Source organism: Hemitrygon akajei, chromosome 18 (assembly GCF_048418815.1).
Source record: "Hemitrygon akajei chromosome 18, sHemAka1.3, whole genome shotgun sequence".
Classification (NCBI taxonomy): domain Eukaryota; kingdom Metazoa; phylum Chordata; class Chondrichthyes; order Myliobatiformes; family Dasyatidae; genus Hemitrygon; species Hemitrygon akajei.
The window spans coordinates 34459321-34480145 of record NC_133141.1 but is presented as its reverse complement, the minus strand read 5'-3'; the positions used below and the strand labels follow the sequence as shown (position 1 = coordinate 34480145).

General features: G+C 42.1%; 1 protein-coding gene across 1 annotated transcript in view; it reads right to left on the bottom strand.

Moving 5' to 3' along the window:
* LOC140741295 (growth/differentiation factor 11-like) overlaps positions 1–20199 on the bottom strand; it is a 40037-nt gene extending 19838 nt beyond the window's left edge. Inside the window, exon 1 of the mRNA XM_073071335.1 lies at positions 19595–20199. Coding sequence (XP_072927436.1) covers positions 19595–19991 — 397 coding nt within the window. The 5' untranslated portion in view covers positions 19992–20199. The remainder of the gene's footprint in view (positions 1–19594) is intronic.
* Between the last annotated feature and the right edge of the window lie 626 nt (positions 20200–20825).

The following is a 20825-nucleotide window of genomic DNA, read 5'->3' as shown; positions in this document are numbered from 1 at the left end:
GCTTACCCACATCTCAGAAATTTGTCTCCATATTTGCTTTTCTATTATCTTCTGCCTGAGTACTCTGAGTTCTCTTGCACAGCATGAGCTTCCCCAGTCTTGGCTCACTTGAGAGAGATCAGTGAGCACCTGGTATCACACATCACCTTGCTTGTTGATCTTCTAACAACACTCTACTCAGCTATGATAGTTTGTAACGATCTTGCCATCCTCTCCCAACACCTTTTCTTTATCAATCTCCATCTTTATCTTGCCTGAAAAGCATCTGTAGCTAGTTCTCAATTTGGGTGAAGCTAATTTTCCATGGCTACAATACCCTTGATTGTCCCTTTTGTCACATGAAGAATTCATGAAGTTTGAAACCTTTACCGATTATTTGATTTTTGGTTGCATTTTTTGCTTCTATATGTTTCTGTTACACATTTCAGAAAATTAAATTTCCTATTAGCAATGTGAACCTAACTGGCTTTTTTAGTTCTTATGGACTTGCTCTAAGCTCCCATTACAAATGTAGGAATCACATTAGCCGTCCACCAGCTCTCAGACACTCTCCCTTTCTAAGGAATTTCTAAATATGCATTAACAATTCCTCTGCTGTGTTCTCTTTGTGTTAATCAATGATATCCTCTTTTCTATCTTAAGTTTCTTTAAATACCTTTTTGATCTTTTCATCTTTTGATCTTGTTCGGCACAGCTTTCTGGGCCGAAGGGCCTGTATTGTGCTGTAGGTTTTTTCTATGTTTCTATCTCACTGCATGGTCCCATTGTTAACTTCTCTGATAACAACTGAATCAAAGTTCCAACTATTACTTTGCTGCCCTTGCCTGTGATTTTACTTGTCCTTCCTTTTGTGACCCTACATGGTTACCCTTTATTATTTACATGTCCATCAAATACTTTATTACCTTGCTTTTTTATTGTTAGGAAATGTAGAGGAGGCTTGACCCAAAAGCAGAGCAGCAGAGATGATTTAGCGGTGAGCAGTAACTTTAGTAATTAACTGCAAAACAACAGGCCACGAGGGGTCACAAAACAAGAGAGAACAGATAACTGAAGGCTGAGAGCCACCGGTTGAGCTGGGTTTAAATAGGCTGCAGGTGATGAGTTGGAAATCAGTGACAGGTGACTCTGTTAGCTGGATGGAGACTTGGAGATGGCTGTCTGGGCAGGCATGACAGGACCCCCCGCCCCCACCACCACCCCCAAACTTCCATGGCTGTCACCTGACAGTCCAGGGCAATTTGGATAGGTCCAGTGGAACTCCTTGATGAGCAATGGATCCAAGATGAAACTAGATGGCAGTTAAGACCTCTCCTCTGAGCCATACCCTTCACAGTCGACTGCACACCCCGTCCATGACAACATGAGTTCATTAACCAGTGAACCGTGTACACTGGACCACCTTCCACCATCATAGGTTCCAGAGTTGCAGGCTCGGGTGGGTTGAGTGGCCCACGGACAACAGACTTGAGGCAGGACACATGGAAGGTAGCTGTGATCCTAAGGGACTGTGGCAACTGGAGATGGAAAATGACTGGATAAATGAAGCAGGGCAAGAGCTTGTGAGGGTTGGTGCGCAGGGAAATGATCTAGGGTGGACAGCCAGACACAGCCTCAAGGCCGGAGTATTCTGGCTGAACTTCAACAGCAGATAGCCTGGCAGCAGTAGGCATAGGTGGCGGCTAGGGTGGCCCTCCATGCCCTCATCCAAGCATTCTAGCAGTGGCGATCCAGGTCCTGATGGATGTGGCCTCCACTGTTCGCTCCTCCAATGGGAATAATGGGGGTTGGTAGCCATAAAGCACTTCAAAGGGCGACATACCTATGGCAGAGGAGATGTGTAGATTGTGGGGATAGTTTGGCCCAGAGCAAATACTTCTTCCATGTAGAAGGGTTAAAGGAGGTGAAGTATCACAGAAACTTCTCCACTTACTGATTGGCTCTTTCTGATTTGCCCATTGTTCCGTGGATGATAGCCAAAGGACAAATTCACTGAGCTGCCAAGGAGGGAGCAGTGAGAGATGAATTGTGGGCATCGCTCTAACAAAATGTCCTGGGGGATGCTGTGCAAGTGAACTACATGTTGGAGAACCAGGTCTGCAATCTCAGTGGCTGATGGAAGTTTGGGGAGAGCAATGTAGTGGACTGCCTTGGAGAACCAATCCACCATCATCATGATCACTGTGGCCCCATCAGAATGTGGCAAACCTGTGATGCAATCTATGGCAATGTGGGACCATGGCCATCGAGGGATGGGCAGGGGGCCACAGGACCCCAGAGGGCAGCTGGAATTGGACCGGGCACATTGAGGGCAGGCAGTGACGAACTGAATTACACCTGCGATCATGGTGAGCCACCAGAACTGGCATCGCAGGAAGTCCAGAGCCCATCATGCACCTGGATCAGAAAGGGTGAGGAGTGGGTGCACTGGAATGCCTCAGAGTACACTGTCACCAGCACCCACATGCAGCTGTCAGGTGTGTTGCCTGGGGCAGCCTTGTGCTGTATGACCTGACAGGTCTGGTTCTCAAGGTCCCAGACAATCAGGGCGAGGAGCTGGCAGCATGGAACGATGGGCTGAGGGCCGGTCTCCATTTCCGCTGGGTCGAACTGTCATGATAGGGCATCCACCTTAGTGTGCTATTAGAGCCAGGTCAGTAGAAGATGGTGAAGATGAATTGCTCAAAGAAGATGGCCCAGCGAGTTCAATGTGGGTCGAGTTGGTGGATCTGTTGAATGGATATGAGATCCTGGTGGTCAGTCCAGATCAGGAAGGGCTCAGTGGTTCCCATCAGCCAGCTCACCATTTCTCCAAGGCCCATTTAAAGGTGAGTGAATGAAGCCGTGCTGTAGCACTTTGATGTAGTCACTCATGGCTTGTGTCCCAGGAGGGGATAGATAGATAGATAGATAGATAGATAGATACTTTATTCATCCCCATGGGGAAATTCAACTTTTTTTCCAATGTCCCATACACTTGTTGTAGCAAAACTAATTACATACAATACTTAACTCAGTAAAAAATATGATATGCATCTAAATCACTATCTCAAAAAGCATTAATAATAGCTTTTAAAAAGTTCTTAAGTCCTGGCGGTAGAATTGTAAAGCCTAATGGCATTGGGGAGTATTGACCTCTTCATCCTGTCTGAGGAGCATTGCATCGATAGTAACCTGTCGCTGAAACTGCTTCTCTGTCTCTGGATGGTGCTATGTAGAGGATGTTCAGAGTTATCCATAATTGACCGTAGCCTACTCAGCGCCCTTCGCTCAGCTACCAATGTTAAACTCTCCAGTACTTTGCCCACGACAGAGCCCGCCTTCCTTACCAGCTTATTAAGACGTGAGGCGTCCCTCTTCTTAATGCTTCCTCCCCAACACGCCACCACAAAGAAGAGGGCGCTCTCCACAACTGACCTATAGAACATCTTCAGCATCTCACTACAGACATTGAATGACGCCAACCTTCTTAGGAAGTACAGTCGACTCTGTGCCTTCCCGCACAAGGCATCTGTGTTGGCAGTCCAGTCTAGCTTCTCGTCTAACTGTACTCCCAGATACTTGTAGGTCTTAACCTGCTCCACACATTCTCCATTAATGATCACTGGCTCCATATGAGGCTTCAGAGAGGGATGGTGCTGGGGAGGAGGTCAATCGCCCAGTCATGTGGTCTCTGTGGCAGCATGGTCTGGTTTACCTTTTACCGCAGGTGATGGCTAAATCGTGGTATTCCTGCGGGAATTCAGTGAGATCAAGGATTTCCTCTGTCTCCATGGATTTACGGGGTGAATTCCTCTGAGGGTGCAGGCAGGTGGTGCAGCTGGATGGTCCCCAACTCTGCAAGGGACTGGGAGGAGTTTACCAGATAGAAGGCTCCTCCTCTCTACCTGAACAGAGTGAAAATCTGATGTGTGGGTGATTGGCTACTCTGCAATAAACACACAAGTTGTTTCTCCACCGACAGTCCCACTCTTGGGGGGGTTAAAGCAGCTCTCCCTAACTGCATGGGTTCCAGAGGTGTTGCTGATGAGGGTCTCGCAGCCTGAAATAGTCCTGGGAGCGGGGGTTTTGGCTGCCGATCGAGGGTCATTCCGTAAGACGCTTGTCAATATGGAGGGCTAGAGTGATGAGGCTTTCAAGGTTGGTGAGCATCTCTTGGGTAGACAGCTCATCTGAGAGGCCATGATGGTAATGGGCCAGCAGTACTTCCACATTCCAGCTGCACTCTGCAAGAGGGCCCTAAACTCCACAGAGCATAAGCCTTGATGTAAGTGAAATATCTGATCCACTGCCTTGCCTCCGTGTCTCGGGTGGTCAAAATCCTGATGCCTCCTCATAATGTCAGGAAATGTGGAAGAGTCTTGACCCAGGCACAGGGCAGCAGAGATGGTTTATCGGTGAGCAATCTCCTTCATAAAAAACTTCAAAATAAGAAGCCAGGAGGGGCCACAAAGCAAGAGAGAACAGATACTTAACAAAATAACTGAAGGCTAGGAGCAACGGGTTGAGAATGGCTGGGTTGATGAGTGAACAAGGATTGTGGACGAGAGCTGGGTTTAAATAGACTGCAGGTGATGAGTTGGAAATGAGTGATTCCTGTTAGATGGATGGAGACTGGGGTGGGGGTTGCGGGTACCTGCCTATGCTGGACTGACAGTTTTTTTTATTTCATCTAATAATTTTTTTAATTTCATCTAATAATTTCTCTTATATATCATTTAATAAGTTATTTCCTTCAACTCAAAACGCTTTATTCATTATAAGTACTTTTGTACCTTTTGTTTAGCTTGGACTTTAATCTCTTGGCTTCTTTCCTTCCTTTGTAGGACGCCATTTGCTGATTTCTTTTTAGAATCAATCCCTGAGAACACCATTCAAAAACTTCTAATATGTTATAAACTGTTGGCATATAAATATACTTAGCATATTACAACCTTTCAAATACTTAAGCATTTCCAAATATTTACCACTGACTACTTGAAAAATATTTATTTCTTGTTTACCTTCCCTGATCTATCTTCCCCATTTTATTATTATGGTCTTTGTCTTATTTATGTCATTGTCAATTATTAAATTAAATCATCTTATGTTGTGATCACTATTGCTTTCATGTTCCCCATACACTTCTATCTGCTCTGTTTTATTCTCTATTATTAGAGCAATGGTGATTCCTTACTTGTTGGATTACTTATTCATTGGTTAAAAAGCTCTGAAGACATTGTAAAAGCTCTTGTTTATTTTCCTGTGTTCCTATTTTTCCTTGGCACTTTATTTGAGGCTGTTTGCCTACATATTTCTTCCTTCCAGGTTTAGCGAGTTTGTATAAAACCCATAATAGAATCACTTCTTGGACTTTATTCCAAATCTACTTGTTTCTGTTTTCATTTTAATATTAATTTTGGTTTTCAGTTTAAACTGTTGGTTGTTATGCTAACTATGAAGTTGGCAGTGAGGGGACCTGGATACAAGGTGACTAAATGTTAAATGCAAAGCTCAAACAGCAACTTGGAGAGCAAAGCCAGTGCCTCCCCCACCGCCCCTTCGCACCCAGTACATCAGCTGGTTGGGCTGAACCATGCAGGCTCCGGAAGTCCCAGGTTAGATTCCCAGTGAGTGTTAGCCAGGGCAGGGCAGAGACCCTGGGTCATGCTTGCAGCTCTAAGAACGCAAATGAGGATGGACTGACACAGCAGGGAACTGCACCCAGGAGTGGAGGGGACAACAGAGGCACATACTTATTAAAAGATTTAAAAATTGCAGCTGTGCATTACTGCAGGCTCACAGAGGAACAATTACAAGAAATCTAAGCCATCAATTAAAATAATAAAATTGTGCTTTTGTAAAAAGGGACAGACAGTTCAATACACTGTTAAGCCTTGTGCTGAATTAAAGAATATGTCTTGGAAGCAGGAACATTCAGTTTTAACTAATGATCCTTAAAAACCAAATTCAAAATAACATGATTTTAATACCTACTGTTTTCATGTTATGAAGAGCTGATCTTGTCAAACTCACAGCTGTGGAGAATTGCACTGGGATTTGCATTGCCCATTATGTGCTTTTCTATTTAATAGTGTCCTGTGGCCATAGGGCAGTTAGTCAGCTGCAGTCCAAACCCATTTGCAGTTAAAAGGCCCTGTCCTAACAGACAGGGGTCACAACCCCATATTTCTGTCCCTACATAACATCATCTGCTTCCCAAAGGATTTGGCTCCAACTGCAAACGAACACTTCACAATGTAGAGAGGGCAAGAACCCTTTTAAGCAACTCCAAAAGGTTATTTGATGCACTATTTTTTTTAAAAATGGAAATCCTGCTGCCTAAATTCACCCGAAATGAACCTTTATAGTTACTCTGCAGTGGAAGGCTTTGACTGCCCATTGGCATTGCAGGGTTTTTTTTCTGGAATGAAGGTTATATATAGACAGGCCAGACCAGATAGGGACAGCAGTTTGTTTTCCTGAAAGAATATCAGCGAACTATTTGGATTTTTATGCAACCCAGCAGACTCAAGGTTACTATGACTAAGAGCAGCATTCTCAGATTTACACTGAATATAAATTCTGAGAGTCTCTGAATAATTAACCCAGTAATGTGCACCTTACACAATGCCTCTCCTTCCCTGCCAGTGGTAGAGGGACAGCGTTTGCTGCTGAACTTGGAGAGGCCCTGTGCAGTAGACCTCGCCTTTGGGGTCAGGGATCCATGGAGGCCAATAACAAGATATTGGCAGGCCGCTTGAGCCGCCAGTCAGATTGTAGTATTCTGCCATAGCAGTCCATGAAGTAAAAGCATTTTACAGGGAAGAAAATAAAGATCAGCGCACTAAACAATGCGTTTCCTCTGGGTACCTTGGTTTCCTCCCACAGCCCAAAGCCATCTGGGTTGGTAGGCTGATTGGCTACTGTGAATTGCCTCCAGTGTGTAGGCAATGGGTAGAACCTGGAGGAGTTGGTGGGAATGTCGGGAGGTTAGTGTAAATATAGCTGCTTGGTGGTTGGCATGGACTCAGTGGGCTGGAGAGCCGGTTTCATCTCTGTGATGTAGAGAGATTACTGAAGAATTGACTAGGGAGCTGCGAAGGTAACAGTCACTTCAGAATGCTGAAAGGGGCGATGTTGGTGTGGTGGTTAATATAGTTGCTTGAATTAATTCTGTTCATATTCTGTGCATTATTTCCTTTAAATCTGTCAAATTTTGTTCTCAGTACAATGAAATATTTACACAGATAAGATAGACACCCTGTGCAATACTGCCATCATTTCTCATCTGGACGGTGTGAGTGTGCACCCATTACTGTAAACAGTAGTGTAATTCTTGCACTACCATCTTATCAGTGTGAACTTGTAAATCTTGTAAATGTCATCTTTGGCTTGTAAATCTTGTACATCTTATTTTTAAGGTAACTTGTTTTTGTTATTCTTTCTAATTCTCTTCTAATATTTGTATATTTGTGCACTTGTAAAGCTACTGAGACACCGTAATTTCTTTTGGGATCAATAAAGTATTTATCTATCTATCTAAGGACTATTCATTGAATGTAGAGAGCAGTGGGGTGAAAAGTGATGTCCAGGGGATCTTTTATCTTGCCCTGTCCAAGAGAAGTTTCACCTGCCCTGTCCAGGAAGAGAGGGGTTGAAAGCAGAGGTGGGAAATTGGTGAGATGTGGTAATAAACTCTGAGTGTAAGCCATGGCTCAGGAGGAATGGAGACATTTCAGGTGCACCTGTATGGAAAGTCTTCTGATCAGAACAGATACAACAGAGATGGACGGACTGGGAGAATGGAGTGAGGCAGGGTCAAGTATGATCGGGGTAGCCATGAGAGACTGTGGGCAAGTATCTGTGTTTGTCCATTCATCCTTTACAGTTTCTGCCATTCTTTAATGAGATTCCACCACCAGGCACAGCATCTACTTTCAGCATTTCCAAAGCACTGCTCCCTCCACATTTCCAGGTCTGCTCTTCCACCTCCACCAACCACTCCTCCTCCCTCCTCTCACTGTACTTCCCCAAGCTATTCAAGCGATGCAACGCTTTCCCCTTCACCTTCCCTACCACCATCCAGGGAGTCAGAAAAGTCTTTCCAGGCAAAGCAGTTCTCGCATTTCTTCCAGTCATGTGTACTGCATTCAGTATTCATCGTGTGGCCTCCTCTACACCGAAGAAACCAAACACAAATTGGGGGATCACTTTATAAAACGGGGGCAGTCCGCAGAGGCGACCGTTACCTATCACTGTAATTCTCCATCCTACTCTCTGTCCATGGCCTCCTGAAATTTCCAACAAAGCCCAATGGAGCTTGAGGAAGAGCACCTCGTCTTCTGTCAGGGCATGTTGCAGCCTTTTGGACGTATTAAATTCAATAACTTCAAGTAACTTGCTTTCTCTGCTTCTATCAGACATGGCCTGACTGCAGTGGGACATGGATCTGTAATGCTGGCTCTGTATTTGTCTCACCATCAGCAACACTGATGTTTCCTACTCTCATTGCCCTCATTTCATTCACATTTACATTCCTTTGTTTATGCTTTCATCAACCTTTTAACTACATCTACAGACCTCATCTACAGATTCAAAACACTCACACTAGTAGAGATGGGAAGTATTTTAAATGTCAGACCTGGTACAGGATCCAAGACCCCATACATTTCAAAAAGAATTGTGGGGCTCCAGATATGAAGGAAAGGGTAAGTTACTTAATTATTTCAGTTTAATTTAATAGTTTCAGTTATATATAGGTAATATTGGGTGATTTTCATTAACTTTACTTTTAAAAATCTAATTTCTTACTAACAAAGTAAGCTTCTTCCTCTTTTTCCATTTTAGGGAGTGTCTCAACAGCTTATTTCAAAATCATTTGCCTCACTTAGAGACATAACTAGAAACGACTGCTCGTTTATGAATTAAAACTCAGGAGTTTGATATACATTACTGAACGTAATACTGGTGTTAGATTAGCATGCAATGCTACAGTCTAAAGGTTCCTAAAAGCATATCATTGCATGAAAAAGACAGACTTGCGCTTAATATTTGCACATGACCTGTAGCTTAAGAAGAGAGCTTGTATCTCACAGAGTGTACACACACACACACACACACACACACACACACACACACACACACACACACACACACACACACACACACACACACTTGTATGTGAAGTTGGAGGTTGCACAAACAATAGTCTAAACTATTTATAACTTATGTGCAGGCTTTAATTTGAAGTGATGAATTGCGATTTGCACATGATTAACAAGCTGAAAATGATTTTGCGATTTATGCGTGCAGGCTACTGCTTTACATGGATTGCAAACTGACATACTGACTATAGTCTAGAAGCGGCTGATGGACATGTTTGCAATGTAGAAGCTTATGTAGAAATGAAAACCATCACTTCCAAAATATCTAGCGCTTAATATGACATTTTGCAATTTACACAAATGACCATTTGTGATTTGCACAAGCAAGAAAGATTAGTGTAATTTAAGTTGACTGCAATTTATGTACATACTCTACAGCTTAAAATGATGGATTTCAATTTGCACACATGATCTATAAGCATAAATGATGGACTGCAAGTTACATTAACAAGTAATAGCTTAAAACGATAAATTACAATGCACTACAGGATTAAAATGTCTATTTGCAATTTATATTCATGAAAATCATGTACATCTGTAGCTTAAATTAACCATTTGTTACTTACAATCTTTAAGCTCAAAACAACTGTTTGCAGTTTAAATGAGTAATCTATAATTTAAAATACTTTGTAATCTACAGATGCAAATCTAATTATTCTCCCAAGATCACTTTGGTCTATCTGCACTCCTCCTTTATTTTTCTCTTTCCATGCAAACTGTTTAGGGTAGCATTTATAGGAATACTAGAGCTATGCAAGTTGGGAGAACAGAATATTCCTTTGGTTAGCATCTATGAACTGTGAAGACACCACTTGTATCTTGGTATTTTTCTCCTGCTTAGCCTGTTAGAAGAGCCCTGGGGAATTCCCTCTTCACTATGGTCTCCTGTATACTAATACCTGCCCCGATCCTTTGATCTCAGATTACTGGTTAGATCAGCTCTCCTCCAGTCATCTTCCTGAGCTTGAGACTCTGGAAGGCAGCTTCACAACAGCTTCTCTAGACTGCATCAGCGATGAACCGGGAAACAGCAGGACTAACAGCAGACTCACAATACTTACAAAGTCATCTATCTCTTCAAGTTGGTAGACAATGACAGTCAAGTATTTGTTTTATTTCATTTCATCCTCTTTCTCGCTCTAATAGATTTAGAGAAACTGCTCAAACTTGCAAGAATGAGATATGATTTCTGAAAAGTTATCTCACCAAATGAGATGTAAATAAAGGTCCATTAAACGTCCCCCCCAGGAGTTGTCAATCAAGCAATATCAGACAGAAACTCTATGAATATAGTGGTTGGATTAAATTCAGGAAATGCTGGAAATACTTCAGGCTGCATGTGTGGAGAGGGAATCTGTTACTGTTTCAAGGTTAATGGCCTTTTATCAAATGAAAGATCATCAGATTGAGGTGTTTGCTCTTGTGTTAACCTGTGGTATGTTGTTTTGGTAGGGGTAGGGGTAGGGGTTCTTTGCCCTTAACAGTGCCCCCCCTCTCTCCTTTGCAGGGGATATTGACCTGAAAGCATTGACTCTGTTCCTTCCCCTGCAGACACTGCCTGACTTGCAGAGTGTTTCCAGCATCAGCAGTATTTTAACTTAGTGTTTGAATTGATTGGCTGAGAACAGGTCCTACTTGTTGACATTGTAAGTTCAAGATTAATTCACAAATAGTTCCATAATCATTATAACCAAATGTAATCCCCTCAGGCAGACAGTAGAGAGAGGACTACATTTGGTTATAATTATCCTGACACTTTTTGTGAATTAATCTTAAATTTACAATGTCAGTAAGACCTGTCTTTTAACAGCATCAGTCATGACCTCCTGATATCTCCAAGTGCTTTCTAGCTAATAGAGTTTTTGAGGTCTTGCCACTGTTGTATTGTAGGAATAACAAGCCTCTACACTGTGTCAGAGGCACAACAGTCCTGATTGAATAATCCTAGCAAATCGATGTTATGTGCACCTGTTGTGTGTGCTGAGACCTGCTGAGTCGGATACCATGAAAGAACGCCGTCGTAGGGCCATGGCCGGACTAGACTTGGCTGAAGAGCTTGACGGTCAGCATGGGTGATTGATGATCTAGAAACTGCACTGAGGGAGGACGCTCCCATTCAGAAGTAAGCAGCACTGCCTCTCCAGTAATGACACATCCCTTCTGCCCCAAAGTTGCTGGCCAAGTGGCTAGGATTCCTTGGTTGGTGAGAGGTTATCACTGGGCCTCATCAAGCCTGGCACAGCCATTAGATGGAAATTACATCATCCTCTGAAGGAAACTGCAAAGCATCGTTGACCCACCTGTATCTGCGATAAGAGGTGGCGTCTCAAGAGGCAGTGGCTCAGGAAGGTAGCATCCATTATTAAAAACTCTCACCACCCAGGACTTTGTGTTACTGCCATCAGCAGAAGAGGTGCAGGAGCCTGAAGAGCCACACTCAAGATTTTAAGAACAGCTTCTTCTCCTACACCATGAGATTTCTGAAGGGTCTGTGAATGCTACCTTGTTATTTGTCTTCTGCACTATTATTTATTTTGTAATTTCTTGTGATTTTAATGTCTTGCACTGTACTGCTGCCACAAAACCAGTTTTTGATTCCGATTCTGATTACATCTGAAAGCACTGCAGAGGCGCGGCTGTCAAAGGCTTTCTCTAGCTCTACAGCCTTGTCCATCCACCCAAACCCCCCCTTTTCAGGTGACAGGGGAGGCTGCACAAGGGGCGGGGTTGTCAGGCCACTGCCTTAGATATCAGCCACTGTCCTGTGTGGTGTCTCTACCGGGCTTAGACGCCCCTGAGCAGTAGTTATCAGTAAATGTACCTTGAGAAAGATTGACATGAAGAGCTGTGATGCCCATAGAGGTGCCATGCTCACCCTGAGCATCTCCAAACAGACCTCTGTGACCGAGTCACCAGCCTCCCTGGGCTTGGCCAATTCCAGGCTGACATGGTAATGGTGGTTGTGGAAACACCGAGAGCTGAACCCCACCGCTCTGTAGTAGTGCCCACTGGCCTTTGTTCTGTGCCAACGTGGTGGGATCGTTTGGGTCCTCTGTGGTCAAACAACAAGCATCCATACAAAAGAGTGGACGCCTTGTGTGAGATAATTTTTGGTGACATGATGAAGACGTTTGCAGTGTAATTGTCCAAGTGGGTAAGTGCGGAGGAAAGCTTTAGTTAGCAAAAGAGATCAGAATCGGGTTTATTATCACTGACACATGTCATGACACTTGTTGTTTGCGGCAGCAGGACAGTGCAATACCAAGTGGAAGTTAAAATTCAAAGTAAATGCATTATCGAAGTATGTACACATTCTTGAGATGCATCTCATTGCAGGCATTCTCAGAAACAAAGCAATAGAATTTACATCAAGCAGACAAAGTGACAACAAGTGATGTGCAAAGACAGACAAACTGTGCAAGTAGAAATAAATCTGCGAATGTGAGTTATAAAGAGTCCTTGAAATTGAGTCAAAGTTGTAGAATCAGTACTGAGTAGTGGTGAGTGAAGTTATCCATGCATAAGAGTCTTATGCTTGTAGGGTAGTAACTGTTCCTGAAGCTGGTGGTGTGAATCCTCGGGCTTCTGTACCTCCTTCCCGATGGTAATGGCGAGAAGATGGCATGGCCTGGATGACTGTGCTCTTTGATATGCAATTCTTTCAAGATGCAAGATGCATTTGAGCTGCTGTCCCCTTGAATGGAAAGAATATTGAGTGGCACGAAGGAATGAAGGGACCTTGGGGTGCAATTTCACAGATCGTGAAAGATAGCAGGACAAGTCAATAAGGTGGTTTAGAAAGGTGATGCTGGACCTGAATCCTGCCTACAGTTCTTGTCACAATAGTACAGGAAGGATTTAATTGTACTGGAGAGGGTGCTGGGTAGGTCTGTGAAGATGTTGCCAGAAGTAGCAAGTCATAGCCATGAAGGAAGGTTGATTGATTCCTGAACAAAGGAGACAGTGGAGATTTAGTTGAGGTGTATGACATTGTGAAGAGCTGAGGTATTTTGAATAAGAAGCAGTTGATTTCCTTTGCTGAAAGGTCAAGAACCAAGAGATATAAAGTTATTGCTAGAAGGATTTGAGGGGAGGTGAAGAGTTTCCTTCAGAGGGTGGTGTGGGACCCACTGCCTGAATGAGTTGTTCAAGCAGAAACCCACATTTAGAGGGCTGGTTGTATACATGATCTGCAGGGCTTACAGACCCACTGTGGGGCAGAGATGGCTAAACCGCCTCCTCCTGTGTAAGAGATTTTCTGCATGATTCTATGACGTACCTCTGTTGGGATAATTTCTCTCTCGTTTCCTTCTAGTTGTGATCCTCCTGCACAACCCTTGGCACAGTTTCCACCTCAGTCTCCAGAATGAGAATATCTTCTGCTCCATGAAAGTTAGCCACAGCCTGAATGCTACTGAATTACATGGTTTATTTGGTCACTCCAACAGTTACCATTCCCAAAGTAGTTCAGACTTTAAAAAAAAGGCAAAGGAAAAACCCTGATGTGACATGTTTATATGATTTCTTGTCTAAGAACTTGGCCTTGCAAAATTATTGTTGGACTGAGAGTCTAATAATCACAACACAACATATCTTAAGATAGAAATTGTGACGTGAAATCTGACAAAGGAAGTCAGAGACTGCATAGCATTAAAAAAAAGGAAATATGACAGAGCTAAGGTGAGTGGGAGGACAGATGATTGGGAAGTTTTTAAGGAACAACAGAATTTAACTAAAGAGACAATACGGGGAGAAAAAATGAGGTACAAACGCAAGCTAGCCAGGAATATAAAGGAAGATAGCAAAAGCTTTTTTAGGTATGTGAAGAGAAAGAAGATAGTTAAGAACAATGTTGGGCCCTTGAAGAATGAATTGGGTGAAATTGTTATGGGAAACAGAGAAATGGCACAAGAATTTAATGAGTACTTTAGATCTGTTTTCACTAAGGAAGACACAAGCAATCTCCCAGATGTATGGATGGGCCAAGGACATAGGGTAACAGAGGAAATGAAACAGATTGACATTCAGAAGGAAACGGTGATGAGAAGACTGATGGGACTGAAGGCTGACAAATCCCCAGGTCCAGATGGTCTGCACCCTAGGGTACTAAAGGAGGTGGCCCTGGAAATCGCGGATGCATTGGTAATCATTTTCCAATGTTCCTTAGATTCGGGATCAGTTCCTGAGGATTGGAGAATGGCTAATGTTATCCCACTTTTTAAGAAAGGAGGGAGGGAGAAAACAGAGAACTATTGACCTGTCAGCCTGACATCGGTGGTGGGAAAGATGCTAGAGTCCATTATTAAGGATGAAATAGTGGCATATCTAGATAGCAGTGATAGGATTGGGCCGAGCCAGCATGGATTTACCAAGGGTAAATCATGCTTGACTAATCTGTTGGAGTTTTTCGAGGATGTAACCAGGAAGTTAGACGGTGTAGATCCAGCGGATGTAGTGTACCTCGATTTTTAGAAGGCATTTGATAAGGTCCCACATAGAAGATTGGTGGGTAAAATCAAAGCTCAGGGCATTGGGGGGAAGGCATTGACATGGATAGAAAACTGGTTGGCAGATAGAAAGCAAAGGGTAGCGGTGAATGGGTGTTTCTCGGAATGGCAGGTGGTGACTAGTGGGGTGCCACAGCTGTTTACCATTTACGTTAACGATTTGGATGAAGGCATAGAAAATAACATCAGCAAATTTGCTGATGATACTAAGCTGGGTGGCAGTGTGACATGTGATGAGGATGTCAGGAGAATTCAGGGTGACTTGGATAGGCTGGGTGAGTGGGCAGATACTTGGCAGATGGCGTTTAATGTGAATAAGTGTGAGGTTATCCACTTTGGGAGTAAGAACAGGAAGGCAGATTATTATCTGAACGGTATAGAGTTGGGTAAGGGAGTAATACAAAGAGATCTCGGAGTCCTTGTTCATCAGTCACTGAAGGTGAATGAGCAAGTGCAGCAGGCAGTGAAGAAGGCTAATGGAATGTTGGCCTTTATTACAAAGGGAATTGAGTACAAGAGCAAGGAAATCCTCTTGCATTTGTACAGAGCCCTGGTGAGACCACACTTGGAGTATTGTGTACAGTTTTGGTCTCCAGGGTTAAGGAAGGACATCCTGGCTGTAGAGGAAGTGCAGCGTAGATTCACGAGGTTAATTCCTGGGATGTCTGGACTGTCTTACGCAGAGAGGTTAGAGAGACTGGGCTTGTACACGCTGGAATTAAGGAGATTGAGAGGGGATCTGATTGAAACATATAAGATTATTAAGGGATTGGACAAGATAGAGGCAGGAAATATGTTCCAGATGCTGGGAGAGTCCAGTACCAGAGGGCATGGTTTGAGAATAAGGGGTAGGTCATTTAGGACAGAGTTAAGGAAAAACTTCTTCTCCCAGAGAGTTGTGGGGGTCTGGAATGCACTGCCTCGGAAGGTAGTGGAGGCCAGTTCTCTGGATGCTTTCAAGAAGGAGCTAGATAGGTATCTTATGGATAGGGGAATCAAGGGATATGGGGACAAGGCAGGAACCGGGTATTGATAGGAATTGATCAGCCATGATCTCAAAATGGCCGTGCAGGCTCGAAGGGCCGAATGGTCTACTTCTGCACCTATTGTCTATTGTCTATTAAGAATAGATAAGGAAGTACCACTTCTGATAGTTCATGAACTTTCAGTGGCAAATTACTGCTTCATAATAGGCTGAACAGCCTCTGACTGTGCGGTAACCATTCTAAGATCTTCCATAATTCTACAGTTCGTCTGGATCAGTGCTTCTAACATGCATTAAGCATGAGAAATTACTGCTTCAGATATTTTCCAAACTACAGAGCAGAAGCTGCTGCTCCTGATCATTTATGACTGCAAATTGCTTCTCTTATTTTATAAACTATAGTCTGAAAATTGCTGTTCCTGATATTTTATATATTTTAAGCAAAAATACTGTTTTTGATATTTTCTGGTTGCTGAAATTACTGCTTCTGACCAGCAACATTAATTCTATTTCGTTCTACAAAGAGGCTGCCTGATTTGCAGAGTATTTGCAACAATTTCTGTTCTGATTTCAGATTTCCAGCATCTACAGATATTTTTTTCTTGCTTCTGGTGTTCTATCGATAGAAAGAATGGAAATGACTGCTTCTGATCATATATGATGTGCATACAGTAAATATTAAATTACTATTACTGTAGATCTTCGTGGATGTACATGTGAAATCAGTGCTTCTGGTACATTTTGTGGACTACTGTCTGGAAATTAATGCTCTAGGCATTTTGTGGATGAGCACTTCAGATAGTTTATGAAGTATATCTGACATTTTCTGAACTTAATAGTATTTTATAGACCATATCATATAACTTTCTTGGATATTTTATGAACTGCAGTCTGGACATTACTGCTTCAAATGATTTGGTATCACAGGCTGGTATTTACTGCACCTGATATTTTATGCTCAAGTTATTTATTTTTTATATATATTTCTTATTGTAATTTAGAGTGTTTTATTATTATGTATTGTACTGTACTACTGATTCAAAACAACAAATTTCATGACATATGCTAGTGATATTAAACCTGATTCTGATTCTGGATCAAAAACTGGAAAATTATGTTTTTGTATATTATTATTATTATTAGTCCAATATTGTATGGACTATGGTGGGGAATTTGCAACTTCTGATACCTAATGGATAATAAGAAGGAAATTGCTTTTTCAGATATTTTCTGTAATATAGTCTGGAAAATTGCTGTTTCTGGTCTAAGCATTGTCCAGAAATTTCTGCTTCTGTAGACTGGAGAGGACAGTTGATATTTTATGGGCTAAAATTCAAGTTCCTGCTGCTCGTATTTTAAGGATCCTTGACTATAAATAACTGCATGTGACACTTTGTGGATGATAGACTGGAATTAACTGCTCCTGATACTTCCTGGACAATTGACAGCAGTTTACTGCCTCTGATATTCTATGCTTTAGAGTGAACATTATGTCCACCAATGTTTTACCAACCACAGAATAGAAATTAATGTTTTTAATGCTTCTAGCATTTTATGAATAGTGGACTGGAATTTACTGAATTGAGGAACTCATGGGCAAAGGATGGGAAATTGTTTCTAGGGCTCAACAAGCTATGGATTACTAATTACTGTCTCTGATATTTTATGTGCTATAGATTGTGTGATACATTGAAATATGTTACAGACTCTGGACTGAAAATAGGAGCTTCTCATCTCTTCTTGACTCAAGGGGGCAATGTCATAGAAGGGGTGATGTCGCTTAAGCATCATGTAATAAATTGTAACATTTAAATGTGTCTGCTGCTATATCGAAAACCTGAAATATCTCTCTCCAGGTGACAACAACCTCCTGGTTGCTTCAAACTGTGCTGACACTGCAAGAGCTATAAGTTAGAATATAACTGCTCCTGATATTGTGTGGATTTGGGAATTACAGCTTCAGTCCATGGAATATCATGAATTTGGATATATTTGTATTTTGTGCACAGTAGCCCGGAAATGACTGCTTCTGATTTTTTACGGACTATGAACTGGGAATTACTGCTACAGATCTTTCTGATCTATGGGAGGACATTAATGCATTTGATACTTTATGGGAAATTACTGTTTTATATAGATAGATATTTTATTGATCCCAAAGGAAATTACAGCATCACAGTAGCATTACAAGTGCACAGATATACAGATATTAAAATATTAGAAGAGAAGTAAGAAAGAATGAAAAATAAGTTACTTCAAACAGTCTAACAGGAGGGGGGGGGGCATCACTTCCCTGGCTATAGGGTTGATTCATTATAGAGCCTAATGGCCAAGGGTATGAATGATCTCATATAGCATTCTTAGGAGCAGTGTAGTTGTCTTAGTCTATTACTAAAAATGCTCCTCTGTTCAGTCAAGGTGGCATGCAGAGGGTGGGAAACGTTGTCCAGAATTGCTAGGATTTTCCATAGGATCCTTTGTTCCATCACAACCTCCAGTGTGTCCAGTTTAACTCCTATACTAGAGCCAGCCTTTCTAATCAGTTTATTGAGCCTGTTGGCATCACCCATGTTGATACACCACCACAAAGAAGATTGTAGTGGTGGTGAGTGATAATTTCATGGATATTACACCTTCAATTATAATAATTAAAGATAAGAAACTGGAAACTACTACATATAAACAGAAAAGCGACACCCCAACATTTTGTGGGAGTCTAGACTGGAAACTACTTCTGCTACTTTATGGACTATAAACAGAAAATTACCACTGCTTAAAAGGAAAAACTACCTCCAACTGCTAGAAATCTTCTGATTACTGTTAGTATAAGAGTGAAAGTTTCTAATGCTGATATCATATGGACTGTCAAGTTGAAATGACGGTTTCTGATTTTTACACAAATTGTAATCTAGAAATTACAGATTGAACAATTTCATGGACAAACAACAGGAAATCACTACCTTTGAACAAACTAAGTAGCAAATTGTTGTACTGATATTTCAGTGACTATGAACTGGAAATTATTCCTAGTATGGACTATGGGTGAGAAATTATTGCTTCTGATAATATAATTGCAGAGATTTGTAAGTCACTGCTATTGTTTACTGATATTGTTTGACTATAAAGAGGAAATTACTCCTGATATTTTGTGTATTATAATCTCTAAGTGACCATCACTGATCCACAGTGTGGAAATTAATGGATCATACATTTCCATTTATGAACTGACTTCAGGATCATTTTTGATGTTGCATCTTTCATATACAAGTTGTACTTCAAAGTAGTAAATAGCACAAATATAAATTATAATCCAAAAACATAGGTTAAAAATAGTTCTATCAGTAGATACATTTATTGTTAATCTTCATTGAGGCATTAAAATCGTTAAGTTTGGTGTTAGTTTTTTAAATTGTATTAGTAACATTCATGTATGGCTTTAGTATTTGCATCAATAGTTGTGATATTAGTTCCTTTTCCATATATTCTCTTTTATTTAGGTTTTCTATTATGATCTCCAGTCGCTGTTGTGTCAGTTATAACGTCTAATTTTTTTCTATTCTCTGTAACACAGATTTTATTGCTAATTATACAGCAACTTCGAGTGGAATATTTGGACTATTACAATGTGACCTGGAGACTGACTGCGTTTGTGTTAACCTGAGATCTCTATCATGTAAGCCGATACTTTGAGTTAGTTTCCCGTGGAAACAGATAAGGGATTGGCCCAAATGTCGCTCCATCAAAATTGCAGCGTGTAGCACAGTTTGAACCAAACAGGAGGTTGTTGTCACCTGGAGAGAGACATTTCAGACTTTCGATACAGCAGATGCACTTAAAGATTACAATTTATTACATGATGTTTAAGCGCCCCACCCCCTCCGCCAGTGTGGCATTGCCCCTTGGAGTCATCGATAGAATTTTCGCCCAGAGTTTGAAGATGGGACAGGGGTACTCACGTTCAGCGGCCATGGTAATGACAGTTTCTGTCGTGGCGTGATACTCGTCATCTTCCAGAGCAGGCTCTTTGGCTGAGCAGTCATCTCCCTGGATGTCATAGCGGTCCAGCAGTTGTTGCAACGGGGGAGCTTTCGGCAGGAGCTGATTGACAATGTCGCGGCTGATGTTGGGGGCTTGCTTCAGACGCAGCTTGCTCAGGATTTGGGACTTGATGGATTCCAACCTCAGTGCTTTGCTGTGCTCCCTCCATAAACAAGCGGAACATTCTTGACTCTCAGCTTCCGCATGGTCTGAGACGCTCTCTTCTGCCCCCAAATCCTTCTCCAAGGCTGGCTCGTTGCTGCCTGTCAATCCCAGAGAGATCAGGAGGCAAAGCAAAACGTGTAGTACTTGCATGGTCTGCTGGCGTGTGAGTGTGTGTGTGCGTGTGTGTGTGTGCGTGTGTGTGTGTGTGCGTGTGTGTGTGTGTGTGTATGTGTGTGTGTGTGTGTGTGTGTGTGTATGTGTGCGCGCGCGGCGCGCCCTATTGAGAATGAGGAGACGTGCTGGATCCCAGATTGCAGCCGGGACTGAGGAGAGGGCAATGGGTGAGTGACACGCTGGTGTATCATAACTGATCAACTGGGTCGCCCCTTTTTATATTATAACTTTGACCAGAACTATTGCGTAGTGAAAATCCGGGATTGGCTAAACAGCCAAAGGGGTTTTTGGCTGCCAAGATGGGAGAGAGAGAAAAAATTAAGATGTTGCATATGTCAGTTCTAGTTCTGATTTGCAGGTTTCCCTCTCTGCCTGCAAATCCTTGTAGAGCTTGAATTTGTACTCGTTCTCTCTTCCATTCAATGGACACAGTTTGGACTATTCCGTCCATTTAGACACGCTAATAGTTTCATTCACTAATCTTATTTCAATTAACGAACCGTTTGTTTCCTAAACTTTTAAGTTTCTCGTTGTTAGAGAGAAATCACCAGCCGCGCTTCTGTGTTTAATTCTCATGATTTATTTCCATATCTTAGAGCTTTTGTGTGCGTTACTGTGTTTTGTAGTGTTTATATAAATGTTTGCTTCGCTTTTGAACCAATTAGGATCGACGGACAAGTCATTGTGTGGCTGTGAAACTGGCCAGCAGTTAACATCACTGAGCGCTTAGGACTCTTGGGCTGTTTTCTGAAAAGTGTTTATTTACACGCTTTATCGGATGTTCTTATAAAATAATATATTGCCGTTGTT